This window comes from Parus major, chromosome 4A (genome assembly GCF_001522545.3).
Source record: "Parus major isolate Abel chromosome 4A, Parus_major1.1, whole genome shotgun sequence".
Lineage (NCBI taxonomy): Eukaryota > Metazoa > Chordata > Aves > Passeriformes > Paridae > Parus > Parus major.
The window spans coordinates 12232225-12250670 of NC_031772.1; the positions used below are offsets into that span (position 1 = coordinate 12232225).

Sequence of the window (18446 nt, forward strand, 5' to 3'; positions counted from 1 at the left end):
GAAGAAAGCCAGCTAAAAAACTGTCCCCACCCTCTTTTTCTGCCCCCTTTCCCTCCCTCCCTGGGCCCGGCCACTCTTTGTCCGTTGTGAGCACCCCTAAGTACCGGTAGTTAGGTTGTCCCAGCACATAATGGGTAAAAAATTCCCTGGGCAGGCCAGAAGGACAAAACAAAAAAAAAAAAAGGACACCTAACCCTCAACAATGGTACATCTTGGTGGTTTTTCTGTCACGGTTCAGCCATTTGAAAACCCAAATTGCCTGGACTTCAGTGACTATTGAGAAAAGCTAGTCATGTCAGCTTCTGGTCCAAGTGAAAAGAGAAGTTTAGTAGCACAACTGTCCTTACCTAACACTTAAACCAGAGTAGTTCTTTCCTCATGAGGAAGCTACACTGTGCAACCTGCTAGTTCCTTCGTTAATCCATCTTTTCTTCTGGGCTTGAAATTCAAATCTCCACCTCTGCAGTCTCTTCCTGCATTAGAAGGTTAGTGAGCAAGAAGGTAGAAAATTGAGACAAGTGTGGTAGGTGGCTTTCTACCTTTCTAGTCAGTGGAGTAATGACAAATTCAATTCTCAATATAGTAACCTTTCTTAATAGAGCAACATGACCCATGATGTTATCTGTGACCTGGTTTCTAATTTCATCTCAAGTCTTTGCTTCCTTTGATTTCATAAAGATTAGATGTTCCAGCTAAGAAATGACCTAATTAATGGTTTTGGAGTCAACATTTAACAATTGCTCAACTTTCAACAATTCAAAACTGCTTCAATGGCAGTAGCTACCTGTGGGGAAGAACTTCCTTAGCTTACAGGAGAAAAGCAGGAGTTCCAAACCTCCTCAGAGCTGTCTGGTCTGTATTGCTGTGACTGTGCTCACAGGGTGCCAGGAAGGCACCCTTATGCAGAAAGGGCTGGAGATAAAATTGGCAGCTTTGAACAAGGAAGACTTAGGACTGAGTGACTCCAAACCTAATTTTCCCATTTAGGTACCTCACTACTTCAACATTCTGCCAGAGCCTGGATAGGAGCTGGGATCTGACCTGTTTTGTAATATCTTGATTTTATTCCTTCAACTTAGCTATTTTTTCTAGCTTTTTCTGTGTTGGGGCTTTTATAGTTCTAACATAATTCACATTTCACATTCACTTGAAAAATTTGGCTTCACAAAATGCTTTGACATTCCAAGCTTGAGTATCCTGGCAGTCTATTCAACATAAAGCTACTTCTGCAACCTTTCTCCATCCCCTGGAGGAGTGTTCTGCTGTACTTGCCACAATCAGTGTTAAAGGTGACTTTGTCATTGATGCTTTTAATGAGAAGCAATTAAACTGATGCCCATGCAAAACTTAAAATATTATTTCAAGTAAATTATTAACAGTGCTGCCAGTTGGGTCCTGTCTAATATGCTTGGACTGACATTAGATGTGTAGATGAGATATAGTATGAGGGAGTACATTCCTAGAAAGTTTAGTTTTCAGTTAACAACAAGTAGTGGTAACAGTTCTGGCCATGTATGAGAAGAACTTCTAGTACGGCATTTCTGCTCTGTTGATGTTACCGTATTTGCTGCTCAGACTTTTGGGGGGCCTCAGTAAACAGCAGTATGTGGCTGCTGCTCTGTGGCTTCAGTCTCAAACCTTGAAAAGGGAAACATCATTTCAAAGTTAACCTGTAAGTGACATACAGAAACATATACTGATGTCTGTCACTGGGGGATGCGATGTATTGAGGGTTCCCCAGATAATCATCCACACTGCAGCCACTTTCATGAGGCAAAAAGCCTTTAATTTGGAGTCTTGTCAACCCTTTTATAAGCTTCTCCGACCAAGTCACCCTGACTGGTAGAAGGAACAACACCTCTCTCATCCCATTGGTGGGATAAAAGAGACAATATGCTCAGAACATCTGTGTCTTGTTTTGAGAAAGTAATTCCTTATTTACACAATTAATCCTTGAGCGAGAAAAGGTTCCTGTTGCCTCAGATGAGGCGTAGTGCCCCGGTTTGTGAGTGACATGACGGCTAAACTTACAGGCCTGTTGGGCTAATCACACGCGAACACCAATGTGGTGGACGATGAAGAGCATTTATTTCTGGTGTGCAAGGTTTTTATATGACCGAGTTATGATTACGTCATCACCGTGACATTATGGGTTATAGAACTTTGGAGAAACAGGGGCCCTATCTTCCCATACACCGCGAGATCTTCAGATCAGCTTTCCCTATCTAACCACATCATCATCCCCCCCCCCCATGAACAGAACTTTGTAACTGAATGACTTATGTAATTAACAACAAACTGTGAACTGGTTAGTAATGAACATTAAAGGTAACTGCGGTGTGTTAGTACGAACTATCATGCAAACTCAGGTTAACTGTCTCTGTTCTAAATATAAAATGTCAATCTTATCCAAACCGGTTTTTATAAACTGGGCTAACTTATTAAGGAGACAAGGACCAAAAATAAGTACAAACACAACAACGATAACTTGATAACTGGTCCTGCTAATGTGGAAATGAGGGTAATAATCCAGGGGAATTGGCTGAACATTGAATTAAACCAGTTCTGCTGAGAGCATTGTTGGCTGTTCAAGTCTCTGCTGAAGCTCTGCCGAAACTCGGGATCAAACCAGGGACCTTTAGATCTTCAGTCTAACACTCTCCCAACTGAGCTATTTCAGCTGCCTAATGACACTGGGATGACACATCCAGTTCTCCCTGTCCAACACGAGGCAGGCTTAGAAACAGGAAAACACCAAAGCGCAGACGCTGTTGTGAAACTGCTGATGTCCATGTCGAGGACGAGAAGCGAGGTCGATGTGGAGGATTACAGTGGTAGACCTGGCAAAAGAAACTCTGAGGTTTCATTAGTTAAGTTATGCAACACATATTGATTTTTGGCATTATTGATTTTTGGCTCTGAACAGCCGTGACCTCTGCTACAGCGGCGTGGACTGAACCTAGGTGTTCCTCTCTTGCCACGTGTTTAATCATCTCTGCAATACTCGAGTTGGGCGGCAGTGAGCGCAAAATTTCTTTGGTGGCTAGATTGCATTGCTGGCGCGGGCAGTTGGCGACGACTGGGCCTTTGGCCTCTGTTGGCAGGTTGGAAGCATCTATGGCAGCTTGGAGCCGGTCTACAAACTGAGTAAAACTTTCGCTCTCTTTCTGCCTTATTGTAGACCATGGAGCAGGTTTGGCAACTACCCTGCAGACCGTATGAATGGCTTCTAGGGCTGCATGAGTTGTGACTGCGACCTGTGGGGCTCTCAAGTTTTGGGCTTGAGCTTGAGGTGTGACCATTGTTGGATCCCTGCCTGTCAGTCATTGTAAGCTGGACCCCAGTAGCGGATGGTTGTCCCCTGCTATTTTTGCTAGCTCTTTTGCGCAATTGTCTTCCCACTCTTGCCTAAATACTATCATTGCAGCGCCATCAAAAATCATCCTGCACGTTTGTTTGATATCAAAAGGCAACATGTCGTCGTTACCGAAGATCAATTAAAGTAGAAACCATAGCAGAATTTATTCCTCTCTCAGAAATGGCTTTAATAATTGCTTGCACATCCTTGGGGTTAACTGGGGAATAGGTCTTTTGACCATTCACTTCTCTCACTGGAAATGCTAGCACTGTGGGAGAAGCCCATTCAGCACATGCCATTTGGATCTCCTTCCAGTCTGTGAGTGGCATGGATTCTCGTGGGAATAATGTCACAGATCTTTTAGGCTTAATGAAATTTATTTGCATGTTTTCAAAGTTTAAGTCTGAGTCAGAGCTTGAGCTAGATGCATGTTTAAATGTGTGCCACTCTGTCTCCCACGCGTGCCGTCAGTGGCCCCAGTCCCCGTCCGAATCGGTGGAGGAAGCCGAGTGGTAGTGGGCTTCCGGGCTGCGATGCTTTTTGGTGGGACTCCACCCTCTCCCTTTCCCAGGGACGGGTTTCTCCCCTCCCGTTCTCCGCCTTCCTTCCAGTGGGTTCTTCTCCTTACAAGGAGACACTCTAGGGCACGATCCCTGATTGGACTGTGAGCTCTCCTCCCCTTTACCATTGGTGCTATCCTATCCTCCCGCTTCCCCTTAGACACCTAATCACGTATGTCCATGCGCGTTAGGCACCCTTCGCTCCGCCCCTTGCTCCTCACCCCGGCGCCATTTTGCAGCACGTATGGCGGAGGCCTTTCCCCGACATCTTCAGGGCCCACAGTGTCGAGCGCACCCCGCAGCTCCGTGGCATCGGTACCCCCCTGTGGCAAATTATCTTCCACGGCCAAACCTGCGTTAGAGCCGGGCAGGCAGGACGGCAACTCAGGTCGCCTGTCATCATTGGATGGCCAGTTAGAATTGGTGGGGCAATCAATAAACATGGTCTGAGTAGCAGCTCCAACCCCCACCCGTGGTGTAACCTTTAAACAGCTTTGAGCTGCCTTCCAAATCTCCTGCTCTTGAAGCGCTTTTCGCAGTGCTTGCATAACTCTCGCCCAGCTTTTAAGACACTTGCTGGACTTAAAGCACAACACGTCATCCGTGAGCGCCTTAGTACACCTAACCCAGCAATCTGGGTGTAATATATCTACGGGATCATCAATAACACATAATTCTATTAATCTAGCAACCATGCATTCGAAGTCCCTTGGTTTGCAGTCAATTCCCCACTGCTTATGCAGCTGTGAAACTACCTTGCCGAGCGACTGCATCATGGTGGTACGGGAGCATCCTCCCTGCTGAAGTCGGTCCTGCTGTCCCTCAGCGTCCGGCGAGACTCCCGAAATCTGGCCGCTTGTACCCATGTGTCGGCGAGCGGTCCCAGGTTTCGGAACCACTATGTTGCCTCAGATGAGGCGTAGCGACCCGGTTTGTGAGTGACACGACAGCGAACTTACAGGCCTGTCGGGCTAATCACACGCGAACACCAATGTGGTGGACGATGAAGAGCATTTATTTCCAGTGTGCAAGGTTTTATATGACCGAGTTATGATTACGTCATCACCGTGACATTATGGGTTATAGAACTTTGGAGAAACAGGGGCCCTATCTTCCCATACACCGCGAGATCTTCAGATCGGATTTCCCTATCTAACCACATCAGGTTCCTAAGCCTTTCCCTTGGGAACAGTCAGCATCTAGAGTTTGAAAATTCTCTCAGGTTCAGAAAATCATGTCCACAGATGTCTTACCACAACTTAACAAACTTCCAAGAAAACTTCAGTAGCTCTTGTTTCTAAACAAATCTGCATGTCTGCATCCCTCACCTTTGGATTGTACCTGTCTCTTTCTTCACAGCATCTGTCAGCTATTAAATTCTTAAAGCATGGACATGGATACTCTTATCTTAGGTCACAGAAACAATGCTAATACAAAAATAGCTCAGTTTGTGCCAGGACTATTTGACAGGGTCCCAGTGAGATGTATAAATCAACTTGTTTGCTATTAACTGCTTCAGCACAAGAGATCTTACACAGACTTGAGTGGCCAGTCCTTACAAGATTGTTAGGTGTCAGCAATAACCCTCCTCCCACTTGTTCTTCTGTACTTGTGCCATCAGTACTGCACTTGGAAAAGTTTCATGTAACTGAGCTAAAATGGCTAAGGAGATGGAATGCTGGAAAGCCAACAGTGTGGGACTCCTGCACAGAGCAGTGGAATTGGAAAGAGGTGTTTTGGTTAGCTGCAAAACTTGAGTCTAGTCTGTCCCTGAGCTAAGCGTTCTACTGGGGATGGCATTGCCAGAGCTGCCTGAAGTGCTCAGGGTAGGGAGAGGACAGTCCTGTTCTTTTAGTCAGTAGAGCAGCCCCAACCTGTGACCTTTAAACAGAGGTTGGCTCCTGGGCTAATTCCAGGTACTGTAGTAACAGCTGGACAGCAACAGTTGCCAGGCAAGCTGTAAAGCAGTGGAAACAGAGGAGTAGTTCAGGGTGTGTTGGTGCTAAGTGGGCTTACTTGGCTTGTTTTGATAGCATCTGGGTTTTAAAACTGTTGTCTGCTTGTAGTGTGCTACAAGTAGGCACCTGGGTAAGTATTATTAAGTGAATAGAAAAATGGCTGTGTCTGACCAGGACTGCTTTGTGTCACAGCGGCAGCTGAGGGCCAAGGCTAAGAAGGCCATTGAACAGATGAAATTGCGCACCCTGAAGGAAGGGGACAAGGTAGGACTGACCCTGTGATCTCTCCTGCATTACAGCACAGCCTTTGCATGGAACCCAGGGAATTCCCTAACAATGGAGCAGGATGCAGAAGTCTCTCTGAGCCTGTAACTCTTGGTAGCAGAGACAGTTCCTCTTTCAGACCAGGTCCTCTTCCAGGCCTCAAGACTTTTTATTCATATACATCAGTTTATTTTGTTAGCTGCTTGCTCGTAGTCTTGCTGATATGAAAGGAGCTAATTTGCTGGCATGGGTGCTTAAACATAAACTAGTTCTTATCAGCTTCCCTGGCTCTTCTTGTAACTAAAACTGGAGGTAGCAGTTTTTAAACCTCTACACTAGTGCCTCCAGTAGTCCAATAACAGCTTCAACTGCAATTTTGAACCATGGGTTTAAAGTTTCAATGCTTCTTTTGAGGTGTCAGCTTGACTGTGCCTAATCCTTGAAGCGTGTTTATATAAGATTATATTTGGGAGCATCATGAATCACTCTAGCTAGGCCCCTTTATTTGCAGTAAATCTGACTGGAGTTCAGAGGAAGCTTTCAAAGTCTGTTAAAGCTGTAAATTCATTTCACTGTTTCAGGAAACTGGTCCAGATGGAGATTCCTGTGTTGTGTGCTTTGAGCAGTACAAGCCAAATGATGTAATGCGTGTTCTGACTTGCAAGTAAGTTGTCTTCCAGACTCCTCCTTTATCCTTCTGCCATGTTTGTTAACAAACTTCCATCAAGTTATTGTACAGTGAGAATCCTATCAAAGCAGTATTTTGAACACCAGAAAGTGTGATTACACATTTGTAGTGTGCCCCAGTGGCCTATGTTTATCACTTTCCCTGTATGTGGATCCACACACATAACTTGGCAGACCACAGTGTCCCTCAATGAGATACTAGGACTTTTTAGATTTTTTCCTTTGCTGCTGTATAAGAATGTTATCACTAACTTGCAGGTAATGGGCAAAACGTTGCCCATTTCTTGTCCTTTAAATTACTATTTACTAAGAGGGTTGTGTTTCTGCTAAATTTCTTAAATGATGCTGACTTCTGTAGTTTAGAAGAAAGCATTTCTATTCTTGTATGCATCCTCTGAAACAGACACCAAAGAAGAGTTTATTTTTGTAGAATTCTCTCCTGTTGTATCTCACTGCTGTGCTGCTGTGGAAGCCCAGTAGTGAAACACTAAGGCATTAATGTGATTGCTCCTAAGGTGAACAGTGAAGCTGCCTCAGGGCTTAAGGAAACTTTTGTGGGGTTTCCCCCTGTGCCTGCTGTCTGGGACTGCTCTGGCCAAGCTTCTAAATCAGAGGGCTGTCACATGAACTGCCCAAATTGTGCAAAGGAAGAGGTGTTATAACTCTTAGGGAGGATTTACAGAAAGCACTTGAAAACATTTTGATGTAGGAAAATGAAGTTCGGAAGAATAGAAAAATGGGTAGTTGCTGTTGTGTGCTGAGCAGTGCTGTCTAACACTGGAAAATCTCAGATGGAATTACCTATGCACCAGGTTACAGTTTTGCAAAGGCTTTCTCTGCTCCCAAGCAGTAGGACCTCTAAGCTGTTTTGGTAATACAAAGTTGGTCTGCTAAGGCATTATCAACCAACTCCCTTGATCTAATGCTTAATAGTTTAAAAAACCCCAGAAGTGAATAACCTTTCAGGAATGTATGTTAATGATTATCCATTATCCATTATATATCCATTGTATGTCATCTTTATGCTTGTGGGTAGTTTTGTTTAGTAATGGACTAAGTGCTGTGAGTACAGAAACTTGTAGACAGGCTCCAGATACTTTGCCTGATAGCAGACCTGACTTCTTATTATTTCCCTATAAACCCTACTAATATTGGTATGAACCTGAAAACAAAGCATGACTTATTGGGGTAAGAGTGGAGTAACATCTTTTGATTGTGTTCTTTAAACACAAATTTGCTGCATTTGCTCTGAGACTGCTTTTATGTACATTTGTGATGTTTCCTTCCTCTATGGCTCTGTAGCTCTCAGAGGCAAGCTAGCTTGAAATGACTACATGGACTTGTTAATCTTCATGACTTGTGATATCTGCTAGTATCAACCATACTAAATTCTCCCTCTTGTGAGTTATAAACTGATATTTACTGCCAGAACGTGCTTGCTTTTGGTGGTTGACCTCAACACTAAGACCCTACTTGTTGAAAGCATTTAATTGTGTCTATGAAAGACCAAATCAAAGGAATACTCCCATGAATCACATTGGTGGTATCTGAGTCCCTGGGGTGTATTTGCCGAGGGCATTATTGTTCAGAGAGTCACACTAAAGGCATTTTTAGTTGCAGAGGTTCACAAGTCCAGTATTAAGTTCAAGGACTTAAAATAGTCAGGCGTCAAGAAAGTTTCAGGTTTTATTCTAAACATGACATTGGTGCAGCTGGAAGGAAGTGCTGATTCAGTGAGCTGAATTGGAGATGAATTGGAGAATCCTTGGTTCCTGCTGGAGTGTAGGCTGCTTAGCACTGGATGTGGCCATCTCTGCACTTATCTCATAATAGGGTTGATTAATACTGAGCAGTGCTTGTTTGCCTATTCAGGCTGAGGGAACAGGCAGTTTACAGGATTTCAAGTCATCCTCCTAAATCTGTGGCCTAATTTAAACCCATTGTGGAATTGAGTGTCTTAAAAGAAGCACACATTTGCATCTATGATAGCTGAACTGTATTTACTTTCTTGAGTGTACAGCCTGCCCAATACCCACTTGGGATACACAGAGATTGCACAGACACAATAAATGGGTGGGAGTACAGTTTATCTTGAGGACATAACTATGTCAGATGATTTGCCTATGTAATTACAACAGAAACAAATGCCATTTAGTCACCTGCATCTACATGACAGAAGTTAACCTTAAAGCGAAGGCTGAGATGTCAATATAATTTAAATTATCAGCTGGGAATGTATTGTACACAGTTTTGGAAAAACAGCTTTAGACTGTTTAGGTGTAGCAAAAATGATAATGCTGAATTCTAGCAAGTTGTATTGGGATACTAATAAGCAAAAACCAGCTACAGGTTGAAAGATTAACCATCTGTAACTTTCAGCCTAAACTTGTGGCAAAATAAGGTCATCCAGTCTAGAAGGAAAAAATTCTTGGTGTTACAAAAGGGTCCTTCATAAGCTGGCACATGAGCAATCTTCCTGATATGAAACCTAACCTGTTGGCTGCCTTATTCCACCAGCCATGTCTTCCACAAGACTTGTATTGACCCCTGGCTTCTGGAACATGGGACGTGTCCTCTGTGCAAATGTGACATCCTCAAAGTGTTGGGTGTTGAGGTAAGCCAGCAGCCTGCCAGTCACACTGTTACACTGGTGTTGTGACCACATCTTGAGCTTTTTCATGCTGCCTCTAGAGTGCAGGTGGTAAGCACAGGTGTTGCCATGTCTGTGGCCAGATGCTATCGGAATAATTGCAGTGTCCCCTTAGGGAAGCCTGCAGCTGATCTGATGTGAGTTGGTATCACCTAAAGGCTTGGGCAGAATGTCAGCCAAAGCTGACCCATGGATGGAAGAATCTCTCTTAACTCTTGTGCTTAGAGCTAAGGGTGTTTCTCAAATCTTCAGGCAGACTAGGACAACTCATAATGTCCCTGAAACCAGCTTCTCTTCAGTTGCTCAGTACCTGAAGCCCTTGAAAAGTGAATGTTTTAGCATGTACAAGATTCCTGGAACTGCATGATTTCCTAGGACACATCAGGAGTTTCTGATGTGTTCTGTAATTTCTCGTTGTTGCAAGTGCCAGAAGAAGATGATGTTGCCAGTCTCTGAAGCTGCCTGGATCAGTTAAAACGTAAGCTGGAGTTTGCCTGTGGGAGGCAGATCTACACTGAGTGGAAGGAAGAGTCTTTTCAGAACCTGTGTCTGAACTTCCCACTCAATTAGGCAGTAACTGTTTTTTTCCTCTGATGCTGGAGGTTAACAGCAGGGCTTTTATTCCATTTCATGTTTTTCCCTCTGTGTAAAAGTGCTCCAGACTCAGTCATTGCAGGCATTGTTCTCCAAGAAAGATGCACCCTCCTGCCAGGCTGTAATTTAATAATTTTCTCTCTTTTTTTTTTTTTTTTTTTTTTTTACAAAGATGAATGTAGAACCACGGTCTGAGCCTGTGCAAGCCCCAGGATCCAGTGGTCAAAGACCTCTATCCACTGTCACTATAGTTAATGAAGAGGACAATCTTAGTGAAACAGCATCATCTGGATATGATTCTGTGCAGGGACCAGATGAATCTGCTCAGGAGGCACACACACCATTAGAAAGTATGTCTACTGTTTAATCTGCCTTGCCTAGATCATTTGTGTTTGGCTGTTTAGGCTATGAATTAGAGGGAGTTGCCTTCATAGCATTTCATAGGGCTTGAATACTTCGTTTTTCAGGGTTATCTTTTGTTTTAGCCCTTAACTCTGACACTTGGTCTTTGTTTTAAAATTAAACACATCCTTAAGGTGAATTAAAAGCCAAAGTCTATGAAAGAATAGTTCAAAGTCAGAGGCTTACTACTTCAAGAGCAAAGAGATTTTTCCAGAGATGGCCCTTATCCCTTTGTCTCTTTGGAGATTTCATTTGGATGAGTGAGTGTTGCTTTGCTACTAGATCTATCTGCTTTAAGTAGTTACTTTCTGAAAACTTTTGGGGAGTCAGTCTTGCTCTTAGATGCAAGATAGAGAAGACATATACTTCAATTGAATTTCAGATTTGCCAAGGCTGAGTCATCCTTAAACACTTTTAGAGTATGTTAATTTGGAAAGAAAATCTGATTTCCCAAATACTTTATCTTTTTGAAAAAGACCAAACAAATTGAAAATGTCTTTTTAGTGCTCAGCTTTACCAACACTCTCAATGTTGCTGTTAAAAATGAAAATGTTGCAGGTAAGGAAAAATGAAAGTAGCTATCCCCTGAATTGTCGTATGACCTTATAAAGGGGATACTTTATTTCCCTAGCTGATGGGAAAACTTGGGATTTGCTGCCTGTCTCCTGCAGGACATGTTGCTACAGCAAGTGGTGTGTGTTTGGGAGTGCCCTGTTGAAGCACCCCAGTAGAGAAGAGGACACTTCCTATGAGTTAAACATCAGAATTTGAAATTGCATCCCTCTAAGCAACTCAAGGCATGCTGGGTTAGTTACATGGGTCATTCTCGTGTATTCTCACTTGGAGTGGGAAGGGACATCAGCCAGACAAGATTAGTCTGTAGGAAGAAGGCCTTCTTCTCCAAATCAGCATGCCCGCCCCCCCGCCCCAGTTTATCCTGAGCCTGGTCTCTAGGAGTTGCTCTTGATGCCTGCCTTCAGCAGCCTAGAGATACAAGACCTGCTAATATCCTCCTTGTTGGATTTTGTAGCCTTCTGTGGCTTAAGCACACAACTTCAGCTTTCTTAGTGCTACTGAGCTGAGCAGGCATGTCTGGAAAGGACAGGCAGTGACAAGAATGGGATCCCAAGCTAACAAGGGGCATCAGGAGAAAAGTAGTTGGAATATGGCCTTGTATTTCCATCTCTGCAGGAAAAGTGCAGTTGAGCTGCTGAGCTTGTGCAAATCAAGTTTGTGTCGCTTGCTTTAAGGTGGTAAATGCTTGGCTGTGCCACTTTTTAACTTGTCTTGACTTGCTTTTCTTCTGGACAGATCACAACACGCATCCTATAAGTGATGAATCCCAGCCCTCCACTGTGACTGTCCTTTCACACGGTGACAACCCAGGTTTTGAAGGAGATGATACACAAGTTTGTGAAGGCAGGATTGTTTGTGAAGTCACATTCTAAGAACATGCCCAGCCACATGGTGCAAACCTTCTGCAAGGAGCTGCCTACTGCCATTCCATATGAACCAAAAGTTGCAAGACTGTTGCAAAAAATACTGCACTGGCAATGTTTAGATAAATAGACTTGTCCCAATCATAACTGTATGGTTTGCCTTTCTTAAAACTATATTTTCCACAGGAGTCTTAACACTCTCCAGATAAAGCTGTCTTAAATATATAGAAAGCCAGCAGATTTTAACTAAAACAAAAATTTCATCTTTAGCAAAGATTCTCTACTGTGTTTGAGTTGTTTAAGTGAGGAGATTTTTTATGTCATAGTTTCTCCACTGGGAATCATTTTGAGTTGGATATTTTTGTTGTTTATTATTTTCATTCAAGTGGATTTTCATTGTAAAGAAATTAGTTTTGATCTGTTCTAATACTTACTTATAAGACAGTTTTGTTTAAAGAAACATGGTAGTTAATGTTTCAGTGCACTAATTTGATAGGAGAAAGTGCAAACTAATGCTTGTCAAACTGGATTTTGTCTGCAAAGTCTTTGGTTGTCTAGTAACCAACTGATTCTCTACCTCTCAACTCCAAACTGCCAACCACACATTCCTAAAGGGGAAGAAAAGAGAGCTGAAAACTGACAGGCCAGATCTGACTTACTGTAAAGGGAACAACTGCAGGAATTTTTCAAGCCTTGTTAACATTAATCTGTTAGTCTGAAAGATCCTCAAGTGATTTGAGGAGCTATAACCATCTCTAGCACCAGTAATATGCCAGAGTCCTGGCTATGTGGGAGTCTGGGATGACTTCAGGAAAGACTCAGCCGAAGATGAAAATATAGCTTCCTCTTCTATTACAGAAAGGATCTGTTGTGTTTTGTTCAGAAATGATCCTCTGAAAAATGCTGGACTGCTGCTGTACATTGCCTTGCTCAAATGCACAAGCTGCAGGGAGAGCCGATGTCCTGTGAGTGTAACAGAGGATTGGAGAAGCTGTCCTCTGTGTGGAGTTGAGATGGGGTCAAGTAGGAACACTAGGTGCCTCAACAGTGACTTGGCCTTGTCCAGTGAAGGTAACTAAGGGCATCTTATAAATGCACTTTATTTTTTTACCTCTGCACTTTTGACTAGTTTCTGTTGTTTAGTAGGATTTTGTCTTAGAGCTTCCAATAAATAACTTAAGAATCTGGGGGGAAAAGCAATGCATTATCTTAGCTATAGTACAAATTAAATGTTTGTTAATATTTAATAATTTGTATTGAATTTTAATATGGAAATGTAAATGTAAATAAAACTATTTTTGATTATCCTGACTAACATAAAATATTACCAGCTCTCATGGAAGCAGATGCTGAATTTGCCCTGTCCAGGAGCCTTGAAACACATCCTTTTAGGAGTCCAAAAAGAAGCAGTGTTTGCTCAAAGTAATTGGAATAAGGAGTGCTAGTTATGTGCAGGGTGCTACTGTTACATGGATTAAAATTGTGTTGAGATGCTGAAACCTAGTAGCTGTACTCAATGTTAAAGAAAATCCAAGCATTTTAGGATGTGTTCAGTGAGCTGTTGAATTGTACTTGTAGTCAGGTTCAGCACAAGGCAATCTGCCATGTGCACTTCAGACTGGCTGCATCTCACTTTTCCTTTGTCAGGTTGCTCAGCACCCCTTCCTTACTCCAAAGTTTGTTTGCTTTGAGGAAAAAGCATTTTAAAAATTATTACTTGTCCTTTGTTCTGTACTCTACTATGAAATACAGTAAAAGCTTGCTGCTCTCCTGGCTGGTTTGGAAGCAGTTAAGTCTTGTATTTCAGTTCCAAGTCTAGTCTAGAAAATACCAGTTGGTTCTGATCTCCAGTTGTGAAGTTGATTATAATCAGACTCTACTCTGAAGCTGTCATTTGCTGTGATTGCGTTTTTATTCTACCTCTGAAGTGCAAAGCAGTGAAAGGAACAGCCAAGCAGTAAATATGCAGCCCCATATTACTTCATTCCATTTCCATTTCACAAAGCTGGTATAATTTTTTGTGGTGTGTAAGCTGCAATATAGTAGAGTATTATGAAGATACAGCCTCATGAAACCATTTGCCAGTTTTGTGTTCAATAGGAACAAAATTTGATGTTTTTTAAAAAAGGGAAGGGATTCAGATCAATTCAATACATTGAAAGGCACTATTTGGGCTGCTTTGTTTGTAGAATTCAAGCTTTACATTTACTGCCTTTTCCCCAGTACTTGTATGTGGGAGAATGGATAGTAAGAGAACAGATAGTGCTACAAGCAATCTCGCAGCTGTATTAATGGCCAAAGAGTGGAACCAGCCTTGCCCTTAATAGATCACAGCTATGTCCAATAAGGATGGGTGTTATAAAAGAGTGGGTTAGCTAGTCTAGAGTTAGTTGGAATTTGCTGGCCATGCTATGAGGAGGAGGGGTTAGGTGGTTGACATGGAAGAGAGAAGTCAGTGCTGTGAGGAGCTGCCTGTGGGAACTCACGGAGAGAAGGTATGAAGGTTTTACTGTAGAATAATGTAGGATAATAAACTGACAGTGCCAGTCAGTTTGCATCCACAATCCAGTGTGCCAAGCACTGACACTTGTATTTCTAATTCTAATTGTAATTCTAATTGTAATATGAATGTACAGCCCTTTCTCAAGTGTTGGGGTTCAAAGCAAGGCTGGTACCCTGGCTGGAGCCAGCACGGGCGGCCATCCCAGCCGCGCGGTCCATATCCCACTGCATCAATGTGGTGGATGGCGAAAATGGCAATTTATTGCAGGGAAACTTAACATTTTATAGCCTGGGTTCACTGTGTTACTCCCATCTGCATACGTCACACCTGGGTGCTATTGGCTAATTACAAAAGGCCTAGCTGTCCTAACAGAGGGGGGTCTAATAGCTACCCATTACATCCCGGAATCTTCCGCCTGCTATGCCCTAAACTACAACACTCAAGGAATGCACTAGTGGAGAACCGGGGAGAGGGGGTGGTGCAGAAGCTTGCATTGACGAACCTGTACTGCTGTAGGATTAGATCTCTTGAGGAAGGGTCAAGATACTTAAGCTAATTTTCAGAGAGATATTTCAGAGGGATTCTTATATCAAATGTGACCCACTGCTAAAGGAACACATGCAGGGTAAGTACTTGAGCAGTATTTGAGCTACTGCTAGGCAGAACTTAATGGGTTCTCCGGTTTTGCAGCTTATCTTGCAAGTCTACCATGTTCTTATCTGTGCAGGTTTGTTTGTAACTAGTAGCTATGCAAGGGATTTGGCTTAAAAATGAAAGTGTAAATTTCGTCAACACCATCTTGATACTAAACTTGGGTCTGTACCTGTCAGACTGTCTTAAAGAAATTTCAATGATCCACTCTCACTTTTTTGTATTTCCAAGTTTCCATGGGTAGCAGCTGTCCTTTGCCAACCTTGCTTAGGGTACTGTGCAGCGAAATGTTCACTTGTTTTTGATGATGCCACGGGCTAGAATGTCTCTGGGTTATGTGTATGTATGTTTATGTGTGTGTGTGCACACTGTGGCATGGTAGACTTTCCTCTAAGCAAGATGCCAACAGAAATGTGCCCGGGGCTAGGGTTGTTCCTGAAAAGCAATAAAAACCTGCCATTATTGTGCAATAGTTTTGGGGTTTTCTATAGATACGCTAATGCTCATGTGTAAGATAATGGAAATAATGAGCTCAGAAATGGTACAGTTTGTCTGTTTATCTGTTGACTGTATTAATATTCCCACTGTGACTCTCCCACTGAGTCACACAGACATGTCAATTCTTCTGTCCCCAAAGAGCAAACTTAACAGGCTCTGGCATCATGTCCAAGTGTTTACTCACTCCCTCAGGGAAAGGGAGGGAGCTCTGATCTGAGACTTCAGTCAAACACTTATGTGCTCTCAAAGAGGGCTGTGAAAGCTTTTTTATCCCTGCAGGAAAGAAAGGCTTGTTTCCTGGTGCTGGATTACTGTGCTCTCTTGTGAATTAGGATTTACAACAGTAGGGCTTAATTTTTTAAATTTCAAATCAAAATAATACCGTTTTCTCATCTTGAGGAAAATTTCGGGTGTCCCAACAGAAATACAGTTTCGGATGAGAATTTTGTTTAAAGGGAAAAGCAGGACTTGTGATGAGGGCTGCAAACATATAAAAGCAGTTTGAGTCATAAGGGCCATTGGACTGTTGCCATAAAACGGAGAGGTACAGTCCATCTCAGTCTTCAGAGGGAAAATTCTGCATTTCTCAAGTGACCTAACAGTTGGATATAATAAATAAAGACATTTACCTTGCCTGTGTGTGATTTATTGTAATTTCTTTCCATGTTTGACACACCAGCACCGAAGGTAGCCCTGCCTTTTCACTCAAGTGAAAAGACTGGTACCTTTCCTGTGTAGATGTGAATGGGGCTCCTCTCCTGCAGGGGTGTAATGTCTGGAGTTTGGAAGAAATGAAAGAAAATCTATTGGCTTCATCGATTAATTTTGGTTTCAAGAGAAAAATTGAAATCCAATTGCAGCATTTGTGCTGTGTGAACTAAAAATTATGTAATAGTCCTAGAGTAACTCTGCACTGGTTGTTCAACTGTTGGTTATACAGAGTGAAGCCAACTTTTATTTTTCTATCTATTTATTTATATAGTCTTGACATGGTTGAGGGAAGTAATTTATCATTTCTATGCTAAGTCTTGAATAAGTGAAAGAAAAATTCTGCAGCACTAAATGGATCTGTGTTGCTGTAGAATGAATTGATTACACTGCAGCATAATTGTGCACCAGTTAAGGTTTTCAAGTGGCTATAAATAAATTCCTCCATGCCCATAGAGAAGCACTCTTTGCAGCTGAACAGTATTTGATTAAGAATCCCATGCTTTAGGGAACTGGAAAAGAGACATTCAAGACTGTGAAACATGTAAAGAAATATAAAACAGACATTTTCCAAGCAGTAGCATTTTACTGTTAAAATATTTATCCAGTTAACAAACTTTGAATTGTACATGAGCAAGTAACACATGTCCAGTGTGTCTGTGTCACCAAAAGGAAAATTCTGGGTAGGAAATGCCAAGGGCATCTCTCCTTAAAATTAGCATCAGAATTAGAAGATGTGTGTTAGGTCCTTAATTTCCTGTATCCAGGGGCTTGTCTAATTGAGGATCATTAAATGGTAAACACTCTTTCTGGGAGTACTCTTAGAGGACCATGATCTGTGAAGCAACCACTCAATCAGTTCAGCTGGTAAATCCCCAGCAATGTCTGTTGTGCCTGCCTTCAGATGGGGGATTGAAGACTCCACCTCATGATGAGCTGTGTGCCAGGATATCAGGGGCTCTCATTAATGTTTGATCTGTGTTACCATGTGCTGGCTAATGGCTTGTATTTTATTTTTACTTTCTAGTAAAAGTACACCACCAGAAAACTGTTGCTTCCTCTTCTTTTTCAAAAACAAGCAAAATAATTGTATTAGTTAGATCTATATTCAGTCCCCACAGTACAGCTCTTCAATTCTACAGTTTCTATTGCTGTGGTGCAATGGGTGATTGAAAGAAAAGAAAGCCTTATGCCAATGCAATTCACCCAGGTTTGAAGCTTCCTGTGAGTTAAATGTGATTGCACGCTTGGGTCTGCTTTCACACAGGTCCTTTGGGTAGGTGGTTGCTTATGCAACTGGAAGTGGATGGGCATTGCCAAATAATTCCTGTGACTGCTTGGCAAAAACACACTATGTCTGTGCTCACAAATAGACCAGTGCTAGCAGCAGCATTTTCGGTAGTGAAGTACTATTGAAGAGCATGAGGGAAGCCAGGATAAAGCAAAAGTGCCAAGGTTGCAGTGTACAGTAAGTGCATAATGTGCATTTTTTTTTCAGAAAGAGCTTGAAGTAGAGGCTGAGTTTAAACAATTGTCTGCTGCATTTTTTTGTATGACATACAATCAATAAGGCATTATCCTTGAAAATCAAGGGAAGGGCAGTTATGCTGGAAATAAGAGTGCTAAGGAAAGTGTGCAGGAATACCTGGGAAACAGGAAGACCTACTCCATTTGTACAGGTTGTGTTAGGAACAAGAGTGAATCTTGCATGGAGGTGGGAAAAGATGGTAACTCTGGGAAGTTCTCGGCACCAGATACTGTAGCAGAGGAGCAGTGGGCCCTCTGAAGCTTTTTTGTGCTTCCTGTCAGCCCCTCTGCGTATCAAACCCCGCCTGCAATTCCGGGCCGAGCGCTGACTGGAAAACACATCTGGGACCGTCTCTAGTGACGTTCTTCTGTCCTGCGGGCTGAAAATGAAGTCAGGTTTGGGCGGAACTGAAAACGAGACTTGTGCTATGCGCAGAATAGTCAAAGCAGCTTCTGCGCCCTCTGGGGCAGGGGAGATACAGTGCTGTGCGCGGGAGCGGCCTTAGAGCCGCTCCCTGGGGAACACAAAGCCGGGACTCGGAACCCCCAGCCCCCGCTCCGCGGCACAGCAAATCCGGGACTCAGCGCCCGGGACAGGCCGCTGCGAGGGCAGCACAGGCCCCCACGGGAGCTGTAGTCTCGAGGCA

General features: G+C 42.9%; 2 protein-coding genes and 1 non-coding gene across 3 annotated transcripts in view; 2 read left to right on the top strand and 1 right to left on the bottom strand.

Annotated features, from left to right (window-relative positions):
* The window catches only part of RNF128 (ring finger protein 128), a 30081-nt gene extending 13884 nt beyond the window's left edge, over positions 1-16197 (top strand). Inside the window, exons 3-7 of the mRNA XM_015626197.3 lie at positions 6069-6140; positions 6722-6804; positions 9345-9441; positions 10244-10421; positions 11785-16197. Of these exons, the coding sequence (XP_015481683.1) occupies positions 6069-6140; positions 6722-6804; positions 9345-9441; positions 10244-10421; positions 11785-11921 (567 nt within the window). The 3' untranslated portion in view covers positions 11922-16197. The remainder of the gene's footprint in view (positions 1-6068; positions 6141-6721; positions 6805-9344; positions 9442-10243; positions 10422-11784) is intronic.
* Positions 2609-2681, bottom strand: TRNAF-GAA. Its single transcript has one exon. It is a non-coding gene; the product is annotated as a tRNA-Phe (tRNA).
* Positions 16198-18170: 1973 nt separating the features above from the next.
* Positions 18171-18446, top strand: part of TBC1D8B (TBC1 domain family member 8B) — a 32956-nt gene continuing 32680 nt past the window's right edge. Inside the window, exon 1 of the mRNA XM_015626188.2 lies at positions 18171-18195. Coding sequence (XP_015481674.1) covers positions 18186-18195 — 10 coding nt within the window. The 5' untranslated portion in view covers positions 18171-18185. The remainder of the gene's footprint in view (positions 18196-18446) is intronic.